Source organism: Engraulis encrasicolus, chromosome 4, assembly GCF_034702125.1.
Source record: "Engraulis encrasicolus isolate BLACKSEA-1 chromosome 4, IST_EnEncr_1.0, whole genome shotgun sequence".
NCBI classification, from domain to species: domain Eukaryota; kingdom Metazoa; phylum Chordata; class Actinopteri; order Clupeiformes; family Engraulidae; genus Engraulis; species Engraulis encrasicolus.
In genome coordinates, this window is record NC_085860.1 from 50,588,384 (window position 1) to 50,612,675 (window position 24,292).

Below are 24,292 nucleotides of genomic sequence, written 5' to 3' on the forward strand. Positions count from 1 at the left end.
TGCTATTTTTTTGAACATGACATTTCTCTTCTTTCTATGAATTACTTTGAACTACTTTCCCCCCCTTTTTTTCGTTGAAATACAATGTGCACAGTGCACAGTGTCCTCAAGCATTTTTGGTCATTAAAGTGCAACTTATTTGAAGAATTTTGACATTTACTCATCTTTGTGAAGGCAGTGCACTGCTATTTTTATGAACACACAACGGTACATGACCACTCAGAAATCTGACCTGAACACAATCCATACAAAGTGTTGAGCTTCAATCAGTGATTTAATACGCACATCTGCAACAACTTCATAACACAACAAACAAAACAACAAAAGAACAGAACAGAAACATCAAACATTATGCAAAACCTGCCTGTCTGCACACAATTCTCTGTTTTTGCATCAGATGACATCAAACAAAAAGTGCAAGAAATAGACCAAGAGGTTTTAACAGTACTTTTGAAGAAGTGAGACTGACACCTATAAGTTTGGTTTGGTGGGTGAATAAAGACAGTGCAACTGAAGCAGTAACAATCAGTAGCGACAATCACATACTGTAGTGTGCACACATGTACACACACATACAAAACTCAGTGACAAAAGTGTATCCACTCGCATGCACACACGCGCGCACACACACACACACACACACACACACACACACACACACACACACACACACACACACACACACACACACACACACACACACACACACACACACACACACACACACAACATTACATTCATGACCTGCACACCTCAGTCTCTCCTCTCTCTCACGTGTCTTTGTCTTACAGTAGATGAGTAATCTCATTCTACCCTCTTATCTCTGCTTAGTTTGACCTCCCTCCCTCAGTAACATGAGTAGTATTCACATTTTAGTTACTCTGTAAACATCTTGCTTATTTACTCTGCATTACATTTTGCCGTCTGAATTAAACTTTCATTTTATCAGGGATGTAGTACCTTGCCAAAGGCATCTTCACATTCTTTAACAGTGTTGTGTGGCAGATTGTGAAATGTTTTTTTTATATATATATATAAATAAAACAAAGGCTTTGAGATGTAGATTTAGAAAAACAGTTTGGACCTTAGTTTCGATTTTCGATAAACTTACTCTTTAACACAAACACACAAACATACACGTCACGCGCAGACACACACACACACACACACACACACACACACACACACACACACACACACACACACACACACACACACACACACACACACACACACACACACACACACACACACACACACACACACACACACACACACACAAATACAAAGAATACAGTAGCCATATGCCAAGATAAACACAAACACTCATTACTCATTACACTCATTACATTCATTCACTCACTCCAACAGCATGGGTGTGGCCAGGGCTGGACTGGGGGAGAAATAGGGCCCGGGCACTTTTGGCTCAAAGGCCCCCCAACTAATAATTAGGGGCGCAGAACTGACTCACCGGTGGGCCCCTGCACCCTCGTGGGCCCCTATGAATTTTTTTTATTTTTTTTTACATTTCTGGGCTACTTTGTAATTTTCAATGCATTTTCCCATTGGCAACTACCGAAGTTGCTAACAGGCTAACAACTTCTCTTTTGAGAAACTCACCCCTGAAAATATGGGGCCCCCGAGGGTGCGGGGGCCCACCGGGAATTGCCCAGTATGCCAGATGGCCAGTCCAGCCCTGGGTGTGGGTGTGGGTGTGGCTAAGAGTGCAGGGGTGTGCCCTGCTGATGGCCTGCTGGCAGGGCCTGGCTGTCACCGGGCAGGGAGGCGGGCATCACTCCCTCACCACCAGGCATCAGGTGCACTGCAAGAGGACGGAGACGCACAACTTCTTAGCCTCTCAGTGCAGATGGGGGTCACCGACGACGAGCCTATTCACTATTTGCTAAAAATACTCAACTACAGTACATCACAACAACATTGCTATGGCATTACAGAGAGCCTTAAAGTGATACTGTCCCATTTTTTGGAAATAAGCTTATTTTACACCTCTCCTTGAGTTAAATAATTGAGTTTTACCTCTCTACTGTACTTTCAACCGTTCTCGGAGAATGGCAGTGCAAATTTTACCTCTAAGGTAGCAGTTAACATTAAGTCCTATGAGACCAGTTAGTCGCCAGCTGGTCTCATAGGACTCAAACGTTCACTGCTAGCTTGGACGTACAATTTGCACTGCCATACCCGGTTGAAACGGTTGAAGGTACAGGAGAGAGGTAAAACTCAATTATTTAACTCAAGGAGAGGTGTAATATGAGCTTATTTCCAAAAATGGGACAGTATCACTTTAAGTAACAGCTTAAGACATACGTAGCCAAATACAATTTTGGTGACAGTTAAGATCATAACATAGGTTCTGCGCTAAGGGGTTAATATCCCTACATTCTGTTAACATGAGCACTGAAGCTCTCAGATGACCTTAGAAGTCAAATCATTATTATTTCAGTGTATATGTAAATGCTGTTCATATTAACCAGCTGTATTGTCAACGATTTTATTGAAAATGAATAAAATGATAAATCGTGATGACAATTCTTTTAACCCATTTTGTCCTAAGCCCTTTTTGGGAAAGGGTGCCCTCTGCCTATTAAATCCTAAATATCTCAGCCTCCGAAGCACATACAAACATGAAATGAGTTACATTTAAAAGTCAAGACCCTCTCCTTGCATTGCAATGTGTTCATTCAGCACTAACATACCCACATAGTTAATAAAACAGCTAAAATATAAAAATCCTGAAAAACCTGTATATGTGTCTCCAGGACACAATGGGTTAATCTGTGAGTTTCAAATATGAAATAGCTACTGTATAATAGTTCTAATGAGATAATATACTGTAAAAGTCATATTTCAATAATATACAGCAGGTGTTCCCAACCTTTTTCAACTTGGGGCCCACTCAAAATTATCAAAAAATGTTCGGGGCCCACCTCTGACCCAATTAAGAATAAAACTCAAATAAATCAACAGCAACACACACCAAAATATGATTGTTATTTTTAGAAAATGATTTCAAGGCCCACTTGGAATACCTTCAGGGCCCAGCAGTGGGCCCCGGCCCATAGGTTGGGAACCACTGATATACAGTATATGCAGTAGGCCACATGATTTTGCCTGGGACTACCTAGTCCAAAGGACTCCAACCAGGCAACTCAAAACAACGATGCCACAGCAATGGAAATGGAGTATGTTTACGTAGTGGAATCAGTCGTTACCTTTGACCTCTGATGCAGCTTCGTCCGGTTGGTTCTGCTGTTTCAACTTGTCCATGTGTTCCATAGCCTGCAAAACAAACAAACAAACAAACACACACACACACACACACACACACACACACACACACACACACACACACACACACACACACACACACACACACCACAATCACTGGAGCACTTGCACCAGATTACAGGACCCCGTTTCTCGAAAGCATGATTGCTAACCAGTTAGCATCTTAGTAGGTTTCCAATGGGAAATTGCATTACAACCAAGTACGTTGCTGACTTAATTAGCAACGACGACATTGTCGAGAAACAGACCCCTGCATCGCATTTGGTTGTTTGTTTGTGTGCGCGCACGACACGTGCATGCCGCGTGTGTGTGTGTCAGGCTTGTACGAAATTCCGAATTGAATGAATTTGAATTCAAAGTAATGCCATAATATGAACACCAGGTGGTGGTGTTCTATGTACTCTCAATGGGTGGTGTAGCTTAAATTCAAAGAAATTCATTGTAATGACACCACCTAGTGTTCGTATTATGGCATTACTTTGAATTCAAATTCATTCAATTCAGAATTTCGTACAAGCCTGGTGTGTGTGTGTGTGTGTGTGTGTGTGTGTGTGTGTGTGTGTGTGTGTGTGTGTGTGTGTGTGTGTGTGTGTGTGTGTCTAGAGCCTGACCTGTTGCAGTTCCTCCTTCTGTGCGTTGAGCTGCTGCTGCTGTTTCTCCAGCTCCTCTCTCTGCCTCTGCAGCTCTACTGACTTGTGGTTCAGATCGCTCTCCTCGCGCGCCAGGTGCTCCTCGAACTCACGCATCTCCTCCTCCGTGTACATCTGGCCCTGCTCTAGGGTCTAACACACACACACACACACACACACACACACACACACACACACACACACACACACACACACACACACACACACACACACACACACACACACACACACACACACACACACACACACATTTTACTTCTTTATTTGTGCCCACAATTCAAAATTGAGTTTCCATAGACACAAATGTATCAGTTGCAAAGATACTCAGGCATGAACTAGATAAGTGGCACCATAGTGATCAATAGTCCATGGAGTAAAAAGTCTCAAGGATATACACAGCACCTTCTTCTCCGTATGTATCGACTACCAATAATTGATGATATTGAACAATATTTAAGCAAGCTTTTTGCATTCATTTTTGGGAAGCCAAGCATCCTTAGCCCCCTAGTGGCCAGCCTATGCACGTGGTCCAAACGTCCAAATACAAGCACTATATTGGCATTTTTAGCCCATCACCCTGATTTCCTGCACAAGTGGTTGATACTTCATTAGTTTCTCACAACACACTCACACACACACACACACACACACACACACACACACACACACACACACACACACACACACACACACTTAATCTCCTGCATCTTCTATATCTGGTCCTTCTATAGGGCCCTGAAATCTAGGGTGTACCATGCGCGTACACACACACACACACACGTAAACACACACACACGCACAGCACACACAACAGGTGCCCCTTCAAACAAATGAAGAGCTCTTTTCCAAAATGAGATATATCTATTTTATAGAATTTTGGAAAATAGTCATTTTTGTATTGGGCATTCCATTGAAATGCATTGCAAAATGCATTTTTATAGAGGTTTTAAAGTATGTTCTCAAAACATTTGAATGGTAAGAATTCACACATAGATGATAGGACCTCTTAACAGTCAATTTCCAACATTAAAATGCAAAAAGTCAACAATGGTGGATATAGCGTTTTGGAAAAGAGCTCTTCAAATGTATCTGTAGATGCAACACATGAAATTCACTAGCTACTGACTGACCTCCCAGGGGTCGGTGTCCAGAAACTCCTTCCTCTTGGTGGCGGTCATGAACTCCTGCAGCGACACCAGCCGGTCCTTATTGGTGTCCACCTGCAACACAAGCACACACAAGTATTGAATGACCATTTAATTGGCCTCTGGCCCAAATAGAAAACACAGCCGGTCTTTATTGGTGTCCACCTACAACACAAGTACACAAAAGTATTGATGAATGACCATTTAACCCATTCCACACGCTGCATTCAGGTTCTTGAGATCTGTGCTGTTTTATTACAAATGTAGGTAGGTTAGCGCTGAATGAACACATTCTAAGGCAAAATGTGGGTCCTAGCTTTTAAATGTAACTCATTTCATGTTTGTATGTGCTTCGGAGACTTGAGATATTTAGGATTTAATAGGCAGAGGGCACCCTTTCCCAAAAAGGGCGTAGGACAAGACGGGTTAATGGCCTCTGGCACCAAATAGAAAACACAATAATGAAGAGACAAGGTCCAAGTGCATGTTGGTGTCCACTCCACACACAGCGTAATGACACAGGCACAGCAACATGAAGTAATTGAAACTTTAAAAATTGCCGGATCGATTCTGGAACTTGCCGGATCGATTGGATCGTCCATGCCCCGCATTGGATTGGATCGCCAAATCGATCATTCACTCACCTGTGTGCTCTGTTACTGATTGGTTAAGGTAACTATATTCACACTTTCGTTTTGTTATTTGTATGCTTTTGCGACGCTATAACGTAACAGGCATGCTAATAAAGCACTATATGGGTTTTAAGTTGAGTTTGGAACTCAAATTAATTCAAATGATAAAGTAAGATCAGACCATCTCCCACCGTCCACGGAGAGGGATTCCTCATGGCTTTTGCCTGACTGATTGAAGTCAACAGTCAGCTTTTTGCCCAGGCTACAACATAATAACAGAACCACAAACACACATGACTCATGACTTAACTAGCCAGTAGGCATGTATTGCAGATAACAAACTTAAAGACGAGACAAGAACACATGCCATTGTTCACCTCGTACAATGCAATGGCACAAAGGCATGGTTGTATGATCTGAACCCACTAAGCTAAAACACGTTATTGCACTCTTGCAACAACAGTGAGACACTGTATATTGGTCAATGCAAGGTGGCAACTCCTGTGATAGCCATTTCATAGTCTTAGTTTGTTTTATATAATGTTTTGGTTTTCAAAATTTGGTTTATGAAATAGTGTAAACAAGGAAAGTAAATATAACATATTACATAGACTTATTATGGAAATTATAGTAAGAAATAATGTAAAGAAATAATGTCAACAGTGTTTTTATGCTGAGCTCTCTAGCCATCTGATCACGTGGTACGCAATTTGGAACTTAACCTGTGACGTGATGCACAGGTGGATGATGGAAAAGTTTGGATAATGGTGGATGGTGAGAGACCCTGGCAGAACACACTGTTTTGACCACATTCTTCTTTTACAAAGCATATTTATTTTGGTTTTTCGATTAGATCAGCCCCAGTATTTATTTTGTAAAGTGTTGAAGTTAAGTTTTGTCAACAATAAATCCACATCAAACGTGAGAGAAGAGGTGCGTTAATCCCTGCCAAGCGCTTCACCATAACTTTTGGAACCTGGAAAAAATTGGACACTACAAAGTCAAAACAGTACGCTGGATTAAGGATTTCGTTTATTGGATTACTGGACAAGAAAGACTAAGCATTGGAAAGATGAATCAAACAAAACTGTGAGTACAACGCGGAAGCAAAGTAACTTCGGGCGGCGCCTTTAAAGGACCTTTCTCGCCCCCGACATTTACTTGGATCTTGGATTAAGTTTGGATATTGTGCTTGCTGGACATTTACGGACATAAAAGATAAGAAAAAGATTGGAAAATGTTGGAAATGGCAGAAGAAGACGTGGAAAATGAACAGTTGATGATCGACAGAGAAAAGGAAATGTATAAATTAATGCTGACACGGAGAGGGAAATTAAGCGTATTGACGCGGAAGACCAGAGAAATTAACGCTTTGCTGGAAGCCGGTGAAACAAAGGAGGAGGTAATACAAGAACTTTTGAAATTTCGTGGTTACTTGGAGGAGTTTGGACAAGTGCATGAGAGCGTTCAGGCTTTATTGCCAGAAGAAGAGAAAGAACTAGATCATACGGATTGGTATGAGTTTGCTAAAGGCATCGAGCTTTGGTTAAATGCTGACGAGGTGGAGCCTGATGATTTCGAGCCAACTGATGATGTTCTTGGTGATGGTGCCGAGTCAGTGTCACCACATGACAGTGTCTCGCAAGCTGCACCAAAGGCCCCAAGTAGAGCAGCAAGCAAGTGTAGTAGGACATCCAACGCGCTCTCCGAGGCGCGCGCAGAGCGCGCAAAGCTCGCTGTGCAAGCTGAGCAAATGGAAAGAAAGTTTGAACTCGACTTGGAAGAATTAAAAATAAAAGCAGAAAAGGAAAAGCACAGCCTGCAAACAAAGTTGGCAGAAGCCGAAGCAACCATAAGCAGGGACGTGCACAGGAATTTCAAAGGGCAGTTGCTCTAACCTGAAGAAAGGGCAACCCCCCCCCCCCCCCCCCCCCCCTCCCCCCCCTCCCCCCCCCAAAAAAAAACAAAACAAAAAAACCCCATCAACAATGAGCGGCCTTCAGAATTTTTAGGAAACTGCACCATGGGTATTATTATTTTTAGTAGTAGTAGGCCTAGTAGAAGTAGTATATTATTGTCATAATTATTAATATTTTTTATTGTATAGTATCCTGAATATGCGTACCATATGATATAACTATTAATCATATCAGAGATGATCAGCCTTATGCCCACCTGCCCTAAATGTCTCCTGATCCACATTTCCTCATGTGTGGTATGTGGCTGCCCCTAAATTAAATGAAATTATGAGAAAAAGCCTTGATAGTTTTTAAACCTGTATCAGTCACAGAGATTATCAGTCTTATGCCTACCTGCCCTATGTGCAGAGGTCTGTGGCTCTGAGTCATCCTCATCTTAAATGAAATGAAATGATGAGTAAATTAATAGGCTAAATATGAGGATGCTTAATCAATTAACCCACTGTCATCTTTATAATCCTTGTAGCAGCCAAAGTAGGCTTTAAGTTATAATAAATAGAAATAGTTAAAAATTGTTAAAAAGATCATTTAATTTGAATTTGAAATTTAATTAATAGGCATATTCCATGATTAAAATGATGAATATTATATAGGAAAGCTAAAACAATAAGAATTCACAGGTTTAGGTCATTTGTTGGGTCTTTTGTAGCCTATATTAAAAATGTGTACTGTCGCTTTAAGAATGGACGAGCCGGCTTTCATTTCAGATCGCAAAGAACCATGGCGTGGGAGCACCAGTTCTCATATGTTGCTCTGAAGCTCCGAGCTTCTCGCAGACTTTATAACCTTTTATTTTCATTACAGATATTTTAGTTAGTTCATGCACATTTTGTAGGCCTATGTCTTGAGAAGAACAGTAAACGTCAGTTATCACGTGGAGTGGATTTATTTCAATTACATGGACATTGACAGTGGAAACAGTAGCCTATCTTTGGGTCGGAGAATAGGCTATATCAGCGTAAGAAAACGCACTTGCCTAGCGGTCTCACCAAGATCAAACCTCTACAATCCTGAAAAAGATTCTCTGCCTCACCTGCACCTGTTCATTTTTTTCGCAGCCAACTCTGCAGAGATGTGCTTCCTTTAGCTAGCCTACCCCCTTAAGTTCTCTCTTGCTTGATAAAACGACATGTCATCTGCATGTTTCTTAGTTGGGTTAGCCTTCCACAAAACAACCTGAGCCATGTAAAACGTTGACTGCAAGCAAGATAGCTGGCTGTCGTATTCCCCCAATATCTGAACGTGGCACACCCCGGCTGTCAGATTATTTAGGATCAAACGTCCTAAACTCGAGATCGGCTTTAAGAGACATTAATTGTGATCATGCAGTTTAATACTGTGTAGTCTGCTGTGTTTCCAGCTCACCTCAGGCCGTCAGGGCAGTCGCTCTACTCCCACGACATCTTCGACATATTTTGCGTCTCTGCCCTGGTCGCATGCATGCATGCTTGTTCCCAAGTAGAGCTGCGCGTGCCCCCCGCATCGCGCATGCTGCCTCTCCCTTTGCCTATCTCTCGAGGTGCAGGTGAATCTGAATTTGAAAACTTAATTTAGGAAGCTTCAATCAAAAATACGAATTGCAAAGCAAATCAATTGAAACATGAAATCTTAGCCTATTTTTCCGAGGCATAGGCCTATCTACAGCTGGCTGTCGGGGTTTTTTTGCTACCTAAACGTGGCGCTGGCTGGCTGTCAGATGTATGATAACTAAAAGTTCTAAACTCAACATTGTATTAGAGAGGTTGATTGTGAGCATATTTTGTACCCTAATATGTAGACTGTGTGTAGGGCTCTAGCCGATACCCAGGCATCTTCAAAATCTTTCGTGTGTCTTATAGGCGCTCAAAGCGCCTGTCGCGTGCCTTCTCCCTCCCCACCGGAGTTGTTGCGTAGCCTACCTACCTCACATCGCTCGTGCCCATTCTCGACGGGTCTGATGAATTTGTATGACTGACTTAAGTCTTTATTGTACAAAACTTCAATCAAAATTATGAATTATAAAGAAATCAAATGATATTGAAATATGAAATTATAATTGCCATATTATTTTTACCTTCCCTTGGAAGGGCAATATCAGCCAATGTGGGCAAAAGGGCCGTTGCTCGGGCACCGTGGGCAACTATGGTCTGCACGTGCCTGACCATAAGAGTCCTCCGCGAAACCGAGCCCGTCACCCCATCTGGCACATCGACGCAATACATTATTCCCACGACATCAAAGAAACAACAAACAAAGGAAAGCACAGTTGCCAACGAAAACGGCATGTCGAATTTGAAGTATACACAACCCCAACCAAAATCCGAACAACCAAGTCAATTCTCAATTGGAAAAAGTACACCTCTCCCGTCTGCTTTAAAACAACCTCTCACAGGAACCGTTTCCAACAACGATACTGTCATGGACGTCATGAAACGACAGAATGAAATTACAGAACTCCTACTGAAACACCAAGAACTTTCTCAGCTACCTCAACGCCAAATTTCAGTTTTTCATGGAGACCCTTTACACTACCAATCATTCATTAAATCATTCGAACAACTAATTGAGAAGAAAACCGACGATGCGCAGCAGCGTCTCTACTTTTTGGAACAATACACTGCTGGAGAGGCGCAAAATCTGGTGCGCAGCTGTCTCCACCTGCCGCCAGCAGATGGCTACAAGGAAGCGAAGACACAACTTGAGTGGCATTTTGGTAACAAATTCACAATTTCCTCTGCCTTCCTATACAAAGCACTGAATTGGCCTGTCATTAAGGCTGAAGATGCAGTTAGTCTGAGGTCTTATGTGATTTTTCTGAAAAGTTGCCACAACACTATGCACGACATGAAATATGTTTCAGACCTGGACGCTCCCTCTAGTTTAAAAGTCATGGCATCAAAGCTACCATTCAAGCTGAGGGAAAAGTGGAGAAGTGTCGCCTGCAGTATATATGACAAACAGAAGAAAAGACCAACTTTCAATGACTTCATTTCATTTATCGATAAACAGTCAAGAACCATGTTGGACCCTATCTTTGGTGAGCCACAGAGCCCAGTGGATGGAATGATCCCAACAAACCAAAGAAAGATGTTCACAAAATCAAATACACAAAGCAACTTTGCAACATCAGTGCAGCCTATGGAAATACTGCAACAGGACAACACAAATTCACAAATGCACAAACCTGCCAGTGATGTCAATGCATTCACAGAGCCATGCATGTTCTGTAATGAAAATCATACACTGGAGTGCTGTGAAAACTTTCAAATGAAACACAACAAGGACAAAGTGGAGTTTTTGAAAAGAAAAGGAATATGCTTTGGCTGCCTACAACGTGGACATATCAGTAAGCACTGCATGCATCGCCTGTCTTGTAATGTTTGCAAACAATCTCATCCAACACTTCTGCACATCTCAAGAAATGGAAAGCAAACGAAACCTCACAATGACATGGACCAACCCAGTTCAGACACAGTCCTCTCAATGGCGACTGGTAGCCATACTGGGGCCGGGACACCAGACTGTGTCCTGTCAATTGTGCCTGTGAAAATAAAATTGGAAAATGGAACGAAAATCATGGAAACCTATGCTTTCTTGGATCCTGGAAGCTCAGCCACCTTCTGCACAGAGGAGGTGGCCAAGCAGCTACACGCCCCTGGAACTGAAACGAAAATACTGTTAAAAACAATGGGTGAAGAAAAGACTGTCACAAGCCGCCAAGTGTCCGGTCTTCAGGTATCAGCACTGGACAGCGACATCTACATAAAGCTGCCCAACACCTTCACACAGAACTCAATACCTGTGACACACAACAGCATCCCAACAGCAGCAGACATCAAAAGATGGCCGCATCTGGAAGAAGTGGAGATCAATTCAATTGATGCTAGCGTTGGACTACTGATTGGAGCTAATGTGCCACAAGCCTTGGAACCCCAGAAAGTCATCAGCAGTACTGGTACTGCTCCGTTTGCTGTGAAGACGAGGCTTGGCTGGCTAGTCACGGGTCCAGTTGGCCGTGGACATGAGACCCCCAGCGTTCATGTAAATAGAATAGCAATCGCCAACCTGGAAACCCAATCACCAAAACGACACAATAAAGACAACATGGAACGATGTGGTGCTGAAAGGAAAAGGACACATGCAAAGAACACAAGAGGAGCTATTTCCGAGCAGGACAGAACTTCAGACATGGACAAAGAAGTGTCAGCAAAAGGATGCCTAGGCACTCGGTGGAATATGTTACACCCAAGACAACACCTGAGCCTCCTCAGACTAGGAGCCTTCTCTTCATCTTCATGGGAATTCTGGCCTCCACCACACTCGCTGCGAAACAGATCTGGCAACGCCTGCAGCTGAAGTCGACTTGGGAAAGGCGGGCACCATGGACCAGTCGTCTGCCTTTGGTAAAGCCAAAGGCCTCCCTGAAGTGCATCGCCAATCCGAGAATGGAGCTTGCTGCGCCGTTCCAGTTTCAACCTGGTGAAACCCACCTGCCCGGCAGAGTCGGTGGGATACAAGATACCAACATGGCATCAGTGGAGAAGACACCCGCAGATCTCTTCAGTAAAAGATGAGTAATATCATTTTTTGGCCACTAGGGCGCATCCTATGACACTCTGTAGATGAGGGCTAATGAATTGGAAACTCAAACCTTGCATAATGAACTTTCATGTTACCTGACGTTACATAGTTTTGATAACAATCAGTTACTTCTGTATATAAGTTTTGAATATGGAAATATGAGTTGGAATATGGAAATATGGCTTTGAATATGGAAATTATATAGGCCTATTGATTATGTTGGAAATTACATTGGCATGAAGTATAAAGCCATTGATGTGGAATATTTGGAGCATTATGATGCACATTGGAAAAGAGTTTAAGTTATTGAATAATACGTATTAATATTAGAATTATGGATCTTTATTTTCAGCTTTGGACTCTATGAACATTTGGTAGATGCCTTTGGCATCTTTGATCTTTGCGTTTTGCAATGGACTATATTTTTTGGACAATGGGCTACATTTTTCCCTTTTTTGGATTATACCTTTTTTGATGGACCCTCACGATCACACTTACATGTGCATACAGACCCACACACAGTACATACAGATACCTTGCTGCATACATTTGAATGGACTTGAATATGGACATTTAATATGCTTTTGCTCACTCTTTGACTGGTGATTGAAATGTGTGATATGGCTGGCTATTCACATATTCTTTTTGGTAATTATTTGTAAACAAAAATTAGGGGCCGGAATGTGATAGCCATTTCATAGTCTTAGTTTGTTTTATGTTATGTTTTGGTTTTCAACATTTGGTTATGAAATAGTATAAAAAGGAAAGCAAATATAACACATTATATAGACTTATTATGGAAATAATAGTAATAAATAATGTATAGAAATAATGTCAACAGTGTTTTATGCTGAGCTCTCTAGCCATCTGATCACGTGGTACGCAATTTGGAACTTAACCTGTGACGTGATGCACAGGTGGATGATGGAAAAGTTTGGATAATGGTGGATGGTGAGAGACCCTGGCAGAACACACTGTTTTGACCACATTCTTCTTTTACAAAGCATATTTATTTTGGTTTTTCGATTAGATCAGCCCCAGTATTTATTTTGTAAAGTGTTGAAGTTAAGTTTTGTCAACAATAAATCCACATCAAACGTGAGAGAAGAGGTGCGTTAATCCCTGCCAAGCGCTTCACCATAACTTTTGGAACCTGGAAAAAATTGGACACTACAATATTACTACAGTTTATACATACCGGTACAAAACAAAATTGGAATGTCACTGTTTTAAGACTATTTTAGACTTATTGAAAGTAACATTTTGGGATAATATTTTTGCCTCATCATTTTCTGTATTTCTGTATTTTTGCTTTACTGGTCTAAATGCACTCTACGACAACAAAGATTAGACTCAATACCAAAGATTAAACACAATGCCAAAGATTATGCAGTACACAATACCAAAGATTACACACAGAAACAAAGATTATACTCAATAGCTGCTTTTGTCTCAAGGTCCACATAATGCGCCAGGGTAAAGACCCCCTTAAAAGACCATGATGACTAGGACTATGATTAGTGTCTCAGTACAGTGTGTGTGTGTGTGTGTGTGTGTGTGTGTGTGTGTGTGTGTGTGTGTGTGTGTGTGTGTGTGTGTAAAGGTTCTCCACCTCGTTCATGACGTGTGTGTGTGTGTGTGTGTGTGTGTGTGTGTGTGTGTGTGTTGTAAAGGTTCTCCACCTCGTTCATGACGTGTGTGTGTGTGTGTGTGTGTGTGTGTGTGTGTGTGTGTGTGTGTGTGTGTGTGTGTGTGTGTGTGTGTGTGTGTGTGTGTGTGTTGTAAAGGTTCTCCACCTCGTTCATGACGTGCTCCTTCGTGTGTGTGTGTGTGTGTGTGTGTGTGTGTGTGTGTGTGTGTGTGTGTGTGTGTGTGTGTGTGTGTGTGTGGTTCTCCACCTCGTTCATGACGTGCTCCCTCATCCTCAGCCGCTCCTCCTCCATCTCAATCATGTCGTCCTCCTCTTGGTTAGGGTCATACATCTTCTCCAGCTGCACACACACACACACACACACACACACACACACGCACACGCACACACAGACACTACAGTTCATCAAAATTATATTACCGGTATAAAATATTGATGTAAATTCATCACTAATAGACTTGGAAAGTTTTGCAGCTGAACCCTTCAAATGCACCATCGTGTCCCTTCTCAAACAGTTTAGAGTAGTCGATTCAGTTTTTGGACTAAATAAGGAAGGTCAAGGTCACCGAGCGCACGCACGCACGCACGCACGCACGCACGCACGCACGCACGCACGCACGCACACACACACACGATCTCTCATTGATTTTCTTGATTTCATGGAGAAGATTTCTAAAATAAAATGCAGCCTATGAGTTATAGTTAGAGTTTACATTTAATATGAATCTGTTAACTGTAACTGACCTCTTTAGTGAAGAGAGCCTCGAGCTCCTGCTCGTCGAAAAAGCCATCACCATTAGTATCTAGGAAACGTCAAACATACATCATTAGTATCTATGAAACATCAAACATACATCATTAGTATCTAGGAAACGTCAAACATACATCCTGTAATATGGATCTCAAACATACACCAAAAGCCATCACCATTAGTATCTATGAAACATCAAACATACATCCTGTAACATGGATCTCAAAAAGTCAACTCCATTTGGTATCTATGAAACATCAAACATACACCCTGTCATATGGATTTAAAAAGCCATCGCCATTAGTATCTATGAAGACATGAAACATACATCCTGTAATATGGATCTCAAAAAGTCAACTCCATTTGGTATCTATAGTATAAACCCAAACACACATGTATAGTGATATGGATTTAAAAAGTCTTCATCATTGCCATCTATGAACCCTAGAAAAAACGTAATATGGATGTTATCTTTGTTACAGTATACAATGTGTGTTTCTGGGTTTACAGATACCAAATAAAAGTCAACTCCATTGCTATCCACGAGACATATTTACGGTAATTTGGATTGAACACAGGTTTACACTAAAAATTAGTACCACACAAACGGGGCAGCAAGGCCAACGCAGTATGAATTCATTAATTGGGCGGGTGCCCGCCCAATTGCGCTACTTGGGATGAGCGTCTGCGGGTAAAAACGGGGAAAATTGTCCATTTGGCGTTTTTTTCCTGCCGTTTTGGGCCCATAGAAGTCAATGTAATTTGTTGAATTTGGGCGGAATTTAGCGCATTTTGGCGGTTTTTGAGAACCTTTTTGGTGGTATTTGGTCAGACAAATCTGGGGTGAGTTTCTCAAAAGGGAAGTTGTTAGCCTGTTAGCAACTTCGGTAGTTGCCAATGGGAAAATGCATTGAAAGCAACGAAGTAGATAATGTAGTAAGCAACTTTGGTTTCGAGAAATTCACCCCTGGCAACACAGCCAAGAGAGTTTACCATGTAAGCTGAAAAAGGTTTTTGGGTCAAAGTCCTCCGGGTCCAAACCATCCGTCTCTTCCCAGACCTCTTTAAGCTGGTCCTGACTGCCCTACAGACAGACAACGTGGACACACACGCACGCACACGCGCATGCACGCACGCATTCGCACACACACACACACACACACTTCAAATCAACAACACTCACACATACAGTACCAGCAACACCGTTTGGCCTTCCCCCTCTAATAACAAAATACACACACACACACACACACACAAAACCAACATAATCTTTGGCCTTTGGGGGACCACTCGTGGGACTTGAAAATGTGAAAAAGGGAATCCATGCTAGAGAGCAAATACAGTATGTGCAAGAGATGGGTCAACATTTACAATAAACTGATTAGGAGCACTCATTTAACCCAATAAGGTGCAGTATTTAATGTGTATAACCCAATAAGGTGCAGTATTTAATGTGTATAACCCAATACGGTTATATACAGTATTTAATGTGTATAACTAATGTGTATAACCCAATAAGGTTATATATTATTTATTTAAATACTGCACCTTATTGGGTTAAACACATTAAATACTGCACCTTATTGGGTTATACACATTAATGTGTGCTGTTTAGTGTCCCTCGTTTTGGTTGATTTTGTTCTTTCCCCACACCAGGGAGTACCTTCCAGTTATATTTTCTGAAATTGATGGCCGTTTTGTGCTCTGTGTGTGTGTGTGTGTGTGTGTGTGTGTGAGTGTGTGTCTGTGTGTCTGTGTGTCTGTGTGTGTGTGTGTGTGTGTGTGTGGTACTCACAGGGTGGTTGACTTTCGGGTGGTCGGCGTGGGTGTGTGTGTGTGTGTGTGTGTGGTACTCACAGGGTGGTTGACTTTCGGGTGGTCGGCGTGCTTCTTCCTCATCTCCTCGTAGTGCTCCTCCTCCTTCCTGCGCGTCTCGTCGTCTAACGTCTTCAGGTGCTCCCTCCTGTGGTTAGGCATGTGCAAATTTTTAAAAAATAAAAAAAATGGTGAGAGCCCGCACACCTCGAAGGTTTCCATTTCAGCAGGTGCAGCTTTTCAAGGTACTTCAGTCTTCAGTTCACACAAGGAAGAGCGCGACACTGCTTCTTCACAGTTCACCACTTTTTAGTTTTTTTCTTTGGTGCTGACGTTTCGGCACTTAGGCCTTCATCAAAGTCACTCTGATGAAGGCCTAAGTGCCGAAACGTCAGCACCAAAGAAAAAAGAAAAAAAGTGGTGAACTGTGAAGAAGCAGTGTCGCGCTCTTCCTTGTGTGAACTGAAGGGGTGTGCAAAAAAAAAAGAAAATCGCCATGATGATATAATGCGATACCACTTTTCACAACATACTACATTGATTCTTAGCAAAATAAAATGAAGTTAAAACATTACAAAGGGGGTTCCACACGCTTCTGCTTTTACATCTGGTGCATCAACGGGAGGGAGGCAGTTAATCTTGAACGAATGGACTCTGATGAAGATGGCTTGCCATCGAAACGTTAGTCCCTAACATGTTGTGCACTTGAGTTAAAAAGAAAAGCATCCCATCTCAGAAGTAAAAACATTGTTTGAATGGCTTGCGAGCATCCGCCAAAAATACAACCTGCGGTGCTGTTGGTTTTCATTCAGCTGTGTTGATATGCAAGACTAGACTGTACACAGCAACTGGTGATTGTCGCGCCGAAAAGCGAGTCCCTGCCAGAACACAAGTGCCCACATTGAAACCAATGGCATATTTTGAGAGAAAAGTATACTAATTTTTGCAGAATGAACTACATAATTAATGAACTAAACATATGCTTATGAAACATTACTCGTCCTCCACTTAATATGAGCTATTTGAATGAAACCGTAACATTTGTTATGACAATTCTTCGATTCTTTTATGGAAATAATACTGAAATTGTAACCAGCTCTTTGTGGTACTTCCAGAAGGAATGCAGATGCTTTATTGACAGGCTTTCCATCTTAAATTGTGTTCTGAGAAATTTCTCATTGGTTCCATTGGTTTCAATGAGGGCACTTGTGTTCTGGCAGGGACTCACTTTTCGGCACGACAGCGATGAAGCTCTATCGTTCACACCTTTAGCCTACTGAACTGAACTGTGTTGAATATGGCAATGTATCACAATAATACATCATATTACATTACATTACATTGCACTTAGCTGACGCTTTCATTTATTCAAAGCGACTTCCAACTACAGTATTATTTTTCAGGGTATTGGTTACATTCCCTGGAGCAATATGGGGTTAGGTGCCTTGCTCAAGGGCACTTCAGCCATGGATGGAGATGTAAGGAGGTCAGGGGGGATTTGAACCGGCAACCCCTAGATTGAAAGACCAACTCTCTAACCACTAGGCCACGGCTGCCCCCGATCATATGATTATAAATATCATGATACAGCAGCATGTGTGTGTATCGTGATGCATATTGTGTGATATTATTGTATATGTGTTCAAAATATCGGTATCGGGATATATTGTCACGGGCCTCTTCACGATACGTGTATCGTATCGAAGGTGCCAGTACCAAAACTTCATTTAATAACATAAATTGACTTTTGAATGCTACACAGCTACTGCCATTCTTGATGCATATTGCCTCATGAACAGTAGACCAACAGTTTTGTGAAGGCAGTCTTTTACATTCGCTACAGTGTAACTGTTGCTCTACAGAAAAAAAGTAACATTTGGTCATTCATGCCTATTTTCTTAAAAATGTAAGAAAAAAGAAAAGAAAAAAAAGGTCTAAAATATTGTGATACTCATCACTGTAAGCAAATACAGTACACATGTATCGCGATAAGTATCGTATCGTTACCCCTGAATCGGGATGTGTATCGTATCGGGAGGTTGTTGGCGATATGTATAGTGGTGCTCATATGTTTACATACCCCAGCAGAATATACGCTTTCTTGGCGATTTCTCACAAAATATGAAGGATTACACAAAACCTTTTTTCTCACTCATTGCTAGTGACTAGCTTAAGATATTTATTAGCAATATTCTGTGTTTACTCTTTCAAAAGCATGATCACAACCCAAACTACCCAAACGACCCTGTTCAAAAGTTTACATACCCTAGTTTCTGATGCTGAATATGGCCCTGTTTAACATCAGGGACCGCTCTAAATTGTTTGTGGTAGTTGTGGATAAGGCTCTTGTTCTCAGTTGACAAAACCGCACATTCTTCCTGGCAGAATGGTTGTTTCCTATAATATCTTTGGGTGTCTTGCTGGAACCTCACATTTGAGGTTTCCCCTGAGTGGCTGAATGATGTTGAGATCAGGAGAGTGAGACGGTCGCTCAAAAAACTTCATTTTATTCTTTCTGAAGCTAATGACGGGTTGATTTGGCTTTCTGTGCTGAAATATTGTCATGTTGGCATGTCCAAACAATGGACCATGTGCAGTTTCAAGGCTGATGAGTGTGAAGTTTCCTCCAGTATTTTTCACAGGGCAATGTATTCATCATTCTGTGAGTATGGACCAAAAGTGTAGTGCATTTGTAACTCAAATGTCCCCATGACATCAGTGGTCCATAACCATGTTTCACAGAAGGGATGGTGTAACTTTCATCATAGGCTCCGTTGACTGTTCTCCAAATGGTACTGTTAATAGTGGCTGAAAAAAGTTCCATATTGATCTCATTTTTCCAAATTACTTTGTCACAGGCATTTGGATGCTTCTCATTGTGTTATTTGGTGTATCATATGCAAAACAACATGTTTGCATTTTTGTAGTAATGGCTTTCTCCTGGCAACCCCCAACAGCCCAACTTTTCTCAAGTGCCTCTTTCCTGTACAGTTTAAAACATTTTTTCATGTTGTCCTATATTTCACCTGAAGTTATTTTTTTGGTTGTCCTATGCCTCCTGAACAATTTCCCTTGCAATGATCATTGCAATGCAATGATTCCCTTGCCCAATGGCTTGATTCCAACCAAACTCCTCATATTGCATTTCTGAATTGAAATTCCAACCGTGCCAACATGATAATATTTCGACACAGAAAGCCAAATCAACCCGTCATTAGCTTCAGAAAGAATAAAATGAAGGTTTTTGAGCGACCATCTCACTCTCCTGATCTCATCATCATTGAGCCACTCAGGGGAAACCTCAAATGTGAGGTTCCAGCAAGACACCCAAAGATATTATAGGAAACAACCATTCTGCCAAGAAGAATGTGCTGTTTTGTCATCTGAGAACATTAAGAGCCTTATCAACAACTACCACAAACAATTTAGAGCGGTCCCTGATGTTAAACAGGGCCATATTCAGCATCAGAAACTAGGGTATGTAAACTTTTGAACAGGGTCATTTGGGTAGTTTGGGTTGTGATCATGCTTTTGAAAGAGTAAACACAGAATATTGCTAATAAATATCTTAAGCCAGTCACTAGCAATGAGTGAAAAAAAAGGTTTTGTGTAATCCTTCATATTTTGTGAGAAATCGCAGAGAAAGCGTATATTCTGCTGGGGTATGTAAACATATGAGCACCACTGTATATCCTCATATGTATCGCTTCATGAATTCCTTTAGCCTGATAAACCAGCCTAAATGTGAGACCGGAGTAATTTAGTCTGGCCCCGATGAACGATACCTAAGACTATTGCTAATGAGAACAACCTGGTGTTTTTTCAAACCGTGCCGGCGCTCTGACCAATCGGCGATCTTTGCCGCTGATGTGCTTTCCCAACGGTGTTGCAAGCTTCATCGTCACTCCCTCAAAACCCCGCCCGCTTTGATTGAAAACAAATATCTCCGTTGTAATTGGTTTTGCCAGACTCAGGGCACAGTGTTCAAAACGTTCTCAGATCCGAGGCCAGACCCACTCGCAGCCGGGTGGCGCTGGTTTACCAGGCTAGAATTCCTTGCCAGTTCCCAGCCCTACCTGTCATGCTCCTTCCGCATCTCGTACTGCTTGAAGTCCTCATGCCGGCTCTTGTCATAGTTCTCCAGGTCACTTGTGGCCTACAGAGGGGTAGCAAGCATAGACATGAATACAAGAAGAACATTCTAAATGAGTTAAAAAAAGTCTGTCTCATAAAAATAAATAAAAAAACAGTTCAATAAAAAAAAACTCTTCAATCTTCACATTTGTTTCTCCTAAAACCCTCTTTAAGAATAAAATACTAGCACAAACTCTTAAGATTTCTAATTAGCATCTCGGTCATCTACTTTAGGAGCACAATGGCACTAATGAGCCTAATGCAAGAACTGCCTTGTGTCTGCAAAAACACAAACGCTGTTTTGAAGAGAGGCATTTCTTCTTCTACTGCGGAGAGTGACACAGGACACCACAATGACACAGCTGCTGCAACAGCCGAGACGAGACGAAACTCAATCCAAACAGCCATGATGATGACTCATGTTCAGGAGTTCATTGGTTCATGAGGTTACTGAGGGATGTCGTGCCGAAAAGCAAGTCCCTGCCAGAACACGAGTGCCCTCATTGAAACCAATGACATTTTTTGAGAGAAAATAATATTATTTTTTGCAGAATGAATTACACAATTTATGAACTAAAAATATGCTTATGAAACATTACTCGTCCTCCACTTAATATGAGCTATTTGAATGAAACCGCAACATTTGTTATGACAATTCTTCGATTCTTTTATGGAAATAATACTGAAATTGTAACCAGCTCTTTGTAATACTTCCAGAAGGAATGTAGATGCTTTATTGATAGGCTTTCCATCTTAAAATGTGTTGGATTTGTCTGCAAAAATGGGTAAAAAATATTTGAAAAATTGGTCATTGGTTTCCATTGGTTTCAATGAGGGCACTTGTGTTTTGGCAGGGACTCGCTTTTCTGCACGACAGGGACGTTTTCAAGCTATTCACACTTCATCAGAATGCAGGCTTCCAGTCTGTTTTGTTTTTACAGACTGTACTTTGAATAGCTGCTCAAACACTTTGTCCTGCACCATCGTTTTGGATGAGTGCACCACTACCTCTTCACTTGTATGCACTAGTATGCTGTTGCTGCTTCTAAAATGTGACTTGTAGTGGCAACAGTCGTGCATGTATTGTCTATGTTTTTTAATGCGCGCGCGCGCGCGCGCGCGCGTGCGTGCGTGCGTGCGTGCGTGCGTGCGTGCGTGCGTGCGTGCGTGCGTGCGTGCGTGTGTGTGTGTGTCTGTGTGTGTGTTTTTAGCTCCATGCCCAGGGACCACAGATGTAAACTAGCTTCTAGATAACTCTGGTACTAGAATCTGTCTTGTACACGGTCCCTGTCAAATAAGCAAATAAGCTAAACTAAACTAAACTTCATGAGGTTACGAGTAAACTGCAGCAGAGGCATGAAAGACCCAGAGAATGTGTTGCTAAAAACTGATTACAGGCAACACTCACACAACCAGGTTAAAAAAATAACTGAAACCTTTTATCGCGCACCCAAACACATTCATTTTTTCCAAGAAGTTGAGCACGTCCTCTGACAAAACTTTAAAATAATAACTCTCCACAGTTCTGCCTACTATGAAGCATTGATGAGGGGCTATCTGAGACATAGTCTGTTTACAAATGGCTACTGCTGTTACCAAATTAATTCTGTCTGTGTTCAGGGTGTTAATAAATTGTGGAGATAGGCGAGTTTTAAATTAGCAATCCTAAAGAGACAAAATCCTTCTGAGTCAAGGCAACTGTGGTGTTCTTAACCTATAATTAGCTACAGTGATGACAGAGCTAGTAGCTACTACCAGCAATAGGGCTGTAACGATACACTCAACTCAAGATTCGTTTGTATCACGATTTCAGACCTACGTTTCGATACACCCCACGATTTCACATTTGCCAATGTTATAAAATAAAATTATGAATACAACTATGACAGATTGTAGGTAGAATAGGCTACAAGAGGCTACACATCATTTTTAAAAGTTTAAATATAATAATGATGATGATTTGAAGCTTGGAAGCACTATCACTTCATATCATGTGGTAGTTTTCTGGACTGATGGGTGTCAAAACCTTGTAAGAGTGTATCACGATACAGTATCATGAGTCTGTATCACGATTTCTCCGTTCGATACAATATCGTTACAGCCCTAACCAGAAAGCAAGAGTTTTCCCAACTATCTCTGTACTCAAACAGAACCACACAAACACTGAGACGGACAGACAGACTGACAGAGAGACGCATGCACGTATGCACACACACACACGCACACTAATTTCAAAGACAAGTCACAGCATAGCCTTACTGATTCTATCCAAGGTCCTCCATCTCAAAATTTGTGTGGGTTCTCTCTCTCTCACACAGACACAAGAGACACACAGAGAGAGACACACAGAGAGAGACACACAGAGAGAGACGCACACGCACACGCACACGCACACGCACACGCACACAGACACAGACACAGACACACACACACAGCCAGGTGTCATATGTCATACCGACTTAATGAGGCGATCCAGGTCCTCCACCTCGAAGGTGTGCGGGTTCATGTGGTTGAGATGTTCAAACTGGCGCAGGAGGGCCTCGTAGTCCACAGTCATACCTGCAGACCAGATACAGAACAGAACAGACAATGATTTTTAAACAGCTCTCTCTGCAGCAAAAAAATGATACATTGTATACTGCAGTTACATTAAAATGCACGTGTAAATTATACTCTACTCTCCTCATTACATTAAGACATCACCAGGACAAAGGATCGAAATGGAAAACAAAAATGAAGACAACACGTGTAGTAATTGCCATTTGCTAGCTCCGTCCATAAGGGAGGGGGCTCATGGAAGAGAATATGAGGACTAATGGGCAGATAATAGTTCAGCAACGGCGCCTGTTGGTTACGGTCGCTAACCACTGTTGATGTTATAGATCTGCGCACGAGGTCTCATGTCGTTAGCCACATTTGGCTACATAGCTACAAGGCTACAGTACAGTAGTCAGACTGCAGGCATTGTGCCGCGAGTGCTAAACTGATGTATTGTTTGTTACTTACTAATTCAGTCATCAGCTGCATGCATGCTGCTGGTGTGTGAGGGCTTTTATCATTGATTAAATCATGAAGTTAAAAATGTATTGCTCTACGAATAGCAAATATGTCACCATCTCTCATTGAACTCCATTGATTTTCATTGTGTTGCTTTCCATGAATACAATGACCCTAAACATACACAAAGTTGATTTTTTGAAGATGCAAGAGTGATTCAGCGATTAAGTATGACACCCGATCTGTGTATTTTAAGTGTTTTGAAGTGACTTATCTGCTCATTTTCACATTATGTTCTATAGGCGACAAAACTTTTGTCTTGTGAAAATCTGCCCTGTCTGTGTTCATTAAAGGGTCAATCTTTCTTTGGTGCATCAAATTTAATTTTGTACATACATTTTCATTCGGGAGGGTTGTAGCTTTCATATGAGTGACTTCTGAAGCCAAGTGATTAATCGAAAGTCAGGTTATTAGCTGTTATTCCAAACAGATGGATATGCGACAACTCTTTTGGAGACGGCTGTATTGAGTTCATTCGCTGAGCGAGTAACTAGCAGCGACGTGCGTGTACGGCCCTTTAGAAGCTTTGGTCAAAACCCACTCCACTTACACTTGGCATAACATACTCTACTTACAACATTTTTATCCATTCATTAGTATGTTTTTAATTCT

General features: G+C 41.7%; 1 protein-coding gene across 1 annotated transcript in view; it reads right to left on the reverse strand.

Moving 5' to 3' along the window:
* Positions 1-255: 255 nt before the first annotated feature.
* The window catches only part of LOC134447927 (nucleobindin-2-like), a 35,140-nt gene continuing 11,103 nt past the window's right edge, over positions 256-24,292 (reverse strand). Inside the window, exons 5-14 of the mRNA XM_063197644.1 lie at positions 23,079-23,182; positions 20,566-20,645; positions 16,532-16,637; positions 15,668-15,758; positions 14,668-14,726; positions 14,171-14,263; positions 5,087-5,176; positions 3,918-4,088; positions 3,231-3,297; positions 256-1,822 (exon numbers count right to left, since the gene is read on the reverse strand). Of these exons, the coding sequence (XP_063053714.1) occupies positions 1,719-1,822; positions 3,231-3,297; positions 3,918-4,088; positions 5,087-5,176; positions 14,171-14,263; positions 14,668-14,726; positions 15,668-15,758; positions 16,532-16,637; positions 20,566-20,645; positions 23,079-23,182 (965 nt within the window). The 3' untranslated portion in view covers positions 256-1,718. The remainder of the gene's footprint in view (positions 1,823-3,230; positions 3,298-3,917; positions 4,089-5,086; positions 5,177-14,170; positions 14,264-14,667; positions 14,727-15,667; positions 15,759-16,531; positions 16,638-20,565; positions 20,646-23,078; positions 23,183-24,292) is intronic.